Source organism: Rhincodon typus, chromosome 7 (assembly GCF_021869965.1).
Source record: "Rhincodon typus isolate 14 chromosome 7, sRhiTyp1.1, whole genome shotgun sequence".
In the NCBI taxonomy this organism is placed as follows: Eukaryota; Metazoa; Chordata; class Chondrichthyes; order Orectolobiformes; family Rhincodontidae; genus Rhincodon; species Rhincodon typus.
In genome coordinates, this window is record NC_063338.1 from 40,441,202 (window position 1) to 40,447,908 (window position 6,707).

Here is a 6,707-nt window from a genome sequence, read left to right on the forward strand (position 1 = left end):
ATTATCATTGAGGGAGGAAGTTTTAGTGGGCTTCAAAGGGATGCCCCCCCCCCCCCCCCCCGCCGGCCCAGAAGAGATGTAGCACAGACTCCTTTGAAAGGTAACGGAGGAGATTGAAGGGGCTCTGCCATTAATTTTCAAATACCGTCTGGCTACGGGAGGCGTTGCCATACTGGAGGATGGCTAACATGGTACCATTATTCAAGGTGGCTGGTAGGGATAAACCAGGAAGCTGCAGGCCATGAAGTCTAACATCAGTGATAGGGAAATTCTTGGAAAAATTCTCCAAATTTAATTGATTTTTTTCTAGCAGGTGACTAAATGTGCAAGTGTACTTGATGAAATCTACATGGGCTTCACTAAGGCTCCTGACAAGATCTTACATGACAGTCTGCTTAAGAAGCTTAGAGCCCATGGGATTCAGGACAATTTGGCAAATTGGATCCAAAACTGACTTAGTGGCAGGAAGCAGAGGGTGGTGGATGGAGGATGTTTTTATGGTTGAAAAGGGTTTGGTGCGGGGTCCCTTGCTGTTTGTGGTGTACATTATTGATCTAGACATGGACATAAGTTGTTAGTAATAAGTTTGCAGATAATATACAAATTAGTTGTGTGGAAAATAGGAGGAAAGCCTTAGACAACAGGATGATTTGGAAGAGCTGGTCAGAGAAGCTGAACAGTGGCAAGTGGAACTTAATCCTGAAATATGAGGTGATTAATTTTGGGAGCACTTAGAATGCAAGGGAGAACATACTGAATGCGAGGACTCTATGGTACAGAGGATTAGGAGGACTGTGGTGTGCATGTCTGTAGATCCTTAAAGGCGGCAGGACTGGGAGTTAGATAAGGTGTTGAGAAGGCATATGGAATATTTGCCTTTATTATTGATGGACTTAGAGAAGGATTTTGATCTCCACCAGCTCAGAAATGATCTCTCTGTTCTCTGCAGTCACAACTGACTATAAGAATGAAGAAGACCAGTTAAACTTTCATTCAGCAGTTACTAGATATTGTGACTTCTAATTGGTAAATCAGAGAACTTTCACATGCGAAGCAGCTACACTGTGCCTGTTGCAAACTAGTGGAAGCATTTGTAAAAGGAAAGCTAGGAAAAAAACCTTTGGATTAGCAAGAGCTAGTTCAACAGAATTTGCAGACACACTATTAAACTGTTTTTCCCCTTTTCCATGTGTTTTTACCATCTGTACATCTGTGGCCTGCCTACATGCAAGGGGGAGTTGATAAGGGGATTATAGTTTTAATTTGTGTGTGTTATATTATGATGGTTTATAACTGTCTACCTGTAGCTACAGTCTATATCAGTTGTAATAAATAGTAATTTTTAAGTACAGAAATCTGGCCCGGACTTTCTGTCAACATGGATCTGTAATGAGAATTCTGTGTACTTACTTTAAAATCTTAACTTTTCTGATGACTCCAGGAATAATAGGAGTTGATTTCCAGCATGGTACCTCAGTCGTGACATTTAACCCTCTCAAATGTATTGCCTTACTTCTCAGGATTGAATTCCATTTGCCATTTTTCCATTCACCTGACTTGTCCATTGATAACTTCCTGTGGTCTGTATTCTCTTCCTTACAATCAAGCACACAGCCAGTTTTTATATTGTCTGTGATTTGAAACTGTACGTCCTAGATGTCCAAGCCATTTATATGTGCAATGAAAAATGCGGCACGAGTGAAATTTCAACCTTCAGTGTAGGCTGGGATTTAAATGTATGAGGAGTGTTCAGACAATCTGTTGATAGGCATCCCAGTTTCAATCCACAAAACTGCACAGAAAAGAGCTATTGTCACTGTAATGGTGTTTTTAGTTGCTACTAGAGACCAGCCACAGCTGTTTAGTTAATATGTTGTACAAAATTATATATTTAATGTAATCTTAATTACAAACCAATGGCTTAAACTTGCTACTCTTTCCATTTTTAATTTTATTTTCTTCATTGTGTTACTGGCCATCTCTGTTGAAATGTGGTGATACTTGTTATTTGGAAAGGTCAGTCTTCACCTCTTCTTTCTCTCATAGTTTTATGGTTTGCTTGTGTTCCAGAAGCATGAGTGTTAATGGAAATTCAATTAGTATATTCCCAAGCTCAATTTTAAACATCTATCAAGCGTGCTTAAGTGGTTCTTAAGTTCACAATATGTTTGGGATAACATTTATTTTTGGAATATTTTTACTTCTATATCTTTAAATTCTGTTTATTTCAACCCCTAGTTTGGATCAAGTGATTGCTACACGTCCTAGGAAGACTCCTATCAGCCGACTACAGGAGTATTGCACAAAAAGTGGTCAATTCCTCCAATATGAACTTGTGAAATCTGAGGGTCAATCTCATCTGCCTAATTTCACCTTCAGAGCAACAGTAGGAGAAGTGAGCTGCACAGGTTTGTCGAATGCTATTGCTATTCCCACCCATGGCTCCCTTCTGTATGTTAAAGCTGTAATGTTCCACATCTGTTTCATATAAACAGATTCAGATATTTATTGCAAAGATATTCCATGGTAATGCAGTTTTGTACTTCTAGACCTAACTGTAAACAGATGCATATCTCCTATAAATGAAATTTATTGAATTGGATGTAACACAATGTGGAGCTGGAGGAACACAGGCCAGGCAGCATCAGAGGAGCAGGAAAGCTGACGTTTAGGGTCGGGACCATTCTACAGAAATGGGGAGGGGGAGGGGAGTTCAGAAATGAATAGAGAGAGGAGGGCTGGGGCTGGGGAAGGTAGGTGGGATGGTGATAGGTGAGTGCAGGTAGGCAGTGGTGGGGATTGGTCAGTGAGGTGGGAGGAGTGGATAAGTGAGAGAGAAGGTGGACAGGTTGTGCCAGGTCAAGGAGGCGGGGATGAGAGGGAGGGTTGGTCAGGGGATGAGGCTGGGGTTGGGGAGATTTTGAAACTAGTAAGATCCGTGTTTAGGCCATCGGGTTGTAGGCTCCCAAGACGGAATACGAGGTGTTGCTCCTCCAGTTTGCGGGTGGTGTCATTGTGGCACTAAAGGAGGCCCAGGATGGACATGTCACCCAGGGAGTGGGAAGGGGAGGGGAGAGTTAAAATGTTTCGTGACCGGAAGGTGTTGTCGTTTGTCGCGTATAGAGCGCAGATGTTCTACAAAATGGTCTCCAATTCTCCGTTTGGTCTCACCTGACTGCGACAACGTTTACATCACCCTGACCGCGACAATGTCTACATAAACAACATCCAGAGCCTCCAAAAATGACTTTCTCTACGGATGGTGAGACCAAGGGGAGATTCAGAGACCATTTTGTAGAACATCTGCGCTCTGTACGCGACAAACAACAACACCTTCCGGTCGCGAAAAGTTTTAACTCCCTCTCCCACTCCCTGGGTGACATGTCCATCCTGGGCCGCCTCCAGTGTTACAATGACACTACCTGCAAACTGGAGGAGCAACACCTCATATTCCGCCTCAGGAGCCTACAGCCCGATGGCCTAAATGTGGATTTTACCAGTTTCAAAATCTCTCCACCCCCAGCCTCTTCCCATGACCAATCCTCCCTCACATCCCCTGACCTGACACAACCTGTCCATCTTCTCTCACACCTATCCGCTCCTCCCACCTCACTGACCAATCCCGACCACTCCCTACCTGCAATCACCTATCACCATCCCACCTACCTTCCCCAGCCCCAGCCCTTCTCTACTTATTGCTAAGCACCCCTCCCCCTCCCCATTTCTGAAGAATGGTCCTGACCCAAAACGTCAGCTTTCCAGCTCCACACTTCGTTATCTCTGACTCCAGCATCTGCAGTTGTTGCTATCTCAGTTATATAATTGGATGCCTTGTCTGATAGAACTCACTTCCTGTGAGTGTAATAGTTGCTTGCTGTCATTTTTCATTCATCATAGCTGTATCTTCTAAATGCTTTCATTTTGAAAATATAATTTGATTCACTTGTTTGGCTGATTGTTCCTACGTGACCTCTCCTGTCTCACATCCTCTTGATATCCGTCTCTGTGGTAATGGAGGAAATTTCAATGTTTAAACATCCACAGGTACCATTAGCTTGTTGAACCACCTTAAACTATCGTAAACAATAAGCCTCAACCCTGTTGAGTTGGCCAGTGCAATTTCTCTTATTTGTTGTTCAAGCTCTTACTCTATATACCATTATAAACTAACTTAAGTAAACAACCTAGAGATGACAAGCAGCTTGTATAATATGTCATTGCAAAAGTGTCCCCTGTTTTAAAAGAAATGCTTTAACTAACTTTAAAGCCCTTTCCTGGTTCCTGAGTTTATTGAGTTCAGTGCTTTTGAGGGATACAGTAGGGGTTGACCTTGGTAATACTGAGCAGCATCTAAGCCAGTTGGTTAGCTCATATGACTGGGTGGCTGCTTTACAATGCAGAGTAATGCAAACAGTGTGGGTTCAATTTCCACATTGGCTGAGGTCACCACAAAAGTCCTGCCTTCTCAACCTTGCCTGAGGCAGCTGCCCTCAGTTTAAACTCACTACCAGTCATCTCTTTCAGAGAGCAGCCTCTGGGACTGTAGTGACTTTTTACTGAATGGCATTTCTTTAGGCGTTGAGATCAGCTGGGGAAGTGGCCACATTGTTCTCAGTTCACCATTTTGCATTCTTTCCAAACCACTACATCCCATAACACTGCCAAACAATCATTGGACACATAGTAATTGGATGCTGTCAGATTTGTGAAAGGGATGTCCCATTTGACAGATCTGTTGAAAATTCTTCTTGGATGTAAGTGAAGGGTAGATAAGGTGGGTCCAGCACATTCCGATTGTCAGAAAAGTATTCAGTGGTGTGCCTGTTGGGATTGTAATTTAGTTTTGGTTGAGAACTGGCTAATGAACCTCAACAGAGTATGAATCAGTGAATCATTTTCAGGTTTGCAGGTTGTAACCAGCGGGGATACCACAGAATTTGTGCTTGGGCCTCAGTTAGTCATAATTCATCTCAATGATTTAGGTGAGAGGATTGAATTTAATATATCCATGTTTGCTGACAATATGAAATTGTGGGAAAGTAGGCTTTAAGAGACATAGGCAAGTGAATGAGTAAGAGCATGGTAGATGTAATATAATGTGGAAAAGTGAAGTCATCACTTCAGTTAGGACAGTAGAAAGCAGAATTGTCTTGGTAGGTGATTTTTGATCGTACATGTTATGGACCTATATATAGCTGTAGAGTCATGGTCTGTACCCAGCCCCTAATTCCAAATCCATTGTTGCAGTGAGGATATGTTCATTGGTTGTGGAATCTAAACCAGGGGTCATGGGGTAGGCCTTTTAGGCTTGATATGAGGAAACATGTTTTCGTCACCAATAGGAGTGAACCTGTTGAATTCTCTAACATAGAAATTGTGGAGACCCCCAAAATCATTGAATTTTTTTAAGAAAGAGATGGATGTTAAAAGGCATCAAGGGGTAAGGGGAGAAAGTGACAATGTGGATTTGAGATAGAGGATTAGTCATGATCATATTGAATAATAGAGCTACCTCATAGAGCTGAATGGCTTACTCCTGCTTCTAGTTTCTGTTTCAGCTGCACATCTGCCTAGATGGAGCCTGTGGCCTTAACTACATTTTCTTCCTGCTGCTGTTCCCCAGAGATGGGAAGGAGATCAGATAGGTGGCTGTTGGGGATGAATGGTCCTCAATTAGGAGCTAGGGTGAGTGGAGTGCAAGGAACTCCTTAGGGTGGAGAATTGTACAGTGGAACGTGGCACGTAGGAGTCAGAAGAGTGAGAAGGGGTGTGTGCTCCCAAGTGTTGGGCAAGTGTCGTGTGGGGTTTGGATGAGATGTGGGTATGGGAGATGATCAAGAAGGAGGAACTGTATAAGGAAGGATTGTGTGGATACTAGGCAGGGGAGAGGGGTCAAGTGGGAGACAGGGAGTTTGAGAGTCAGGTGACAGGCATGCAGGGAGGGGAGGAGTTCTGGGAGTCTCATGGGGAGTTGGGCAGAAAGATGGGTGCTGTGTTGGATTTGGGCAAGGAGATGGGAATGTGTTTGTTTTTGGGCAGGGGGTCAAGTAGGAAATGGGAGGGGGCGTTCGGGAAGGAGCGTCTATGTGGGAGTTGGATGGGTGGAAGATGGTGTGAGGGAGTTGAGCAAGGAGGGTGCTATGTGGGAGTCAGGTGTGAGGAGAGAGAGGGGTGTGTGGGACTTGTGTAAGGGAAGGAGGGAGAGGATGTGGGGGAGTTGGGCAGGGGTAGGGAGGAAGGGGTGTGTGGGAGTCGGATGTGGGAGAGTTGGGCAGGAGGGAGAGTTTGTGTGAGAATCCGAGTTGGGGGCGGAGACTGTGTGGGAGTCAGGGCATGTGTAGGAGTCGAGCAGAAGGGTATGAACACTGAGACAGGGAACATGGGAGGGTACGGGACTTGAGCGCTTTTGACAGCAGGGTGTGTCGGTATGCAAGTTGTGTTGGTAGAAGAGAGGGCATCAGGGAATACGGACAAGAGGTTGGTGGACAAGAGGTTGGTGGACAAGAGGTTGGTGGACAAGAGGTTGGTGGACAAGAGGTTGGTGGACAAGAGGTGGGTGGACAAGAGGTTGGTGGACAAGAGGTTGGTGGACAAGAGGTTGGCGGACAAGAGGTTGGTGGACAAGAGGTTGGTGGACAAGAGGTTGGTGGACAAGAGGTTGGTGGACAAGAGGTTGGTGGACAAGAGGTTGGTGGACAAGAGGTTGG

The 6,707-nt window shown here is 44.5% G+C and overlaps 1 protein-coding gene across 1 annotated transcript in view; it reads left to right on the forward strand.

Moving 5' to 3' along the window:
• prkra (protein kinase, interferon-inducible double stranded RNA dependent activator) overlaps window positions 1–6,707 on the forward strand; it is a 24,848-nt gene that overhangs the window by 2,221 nt on the left and 15,920 nt on the right. Inside the window, exon 2 of the mRNA XM_048598996.1 lies at window positions 2,239–2,408. Coding sequence (XP_048454953.1) covers window positions 2,239–2,408 — 170 coding nt within the window. The remainder of the gene's footprint in view (window positions 1–2,238; window positions 2,409–6,707) is intronic.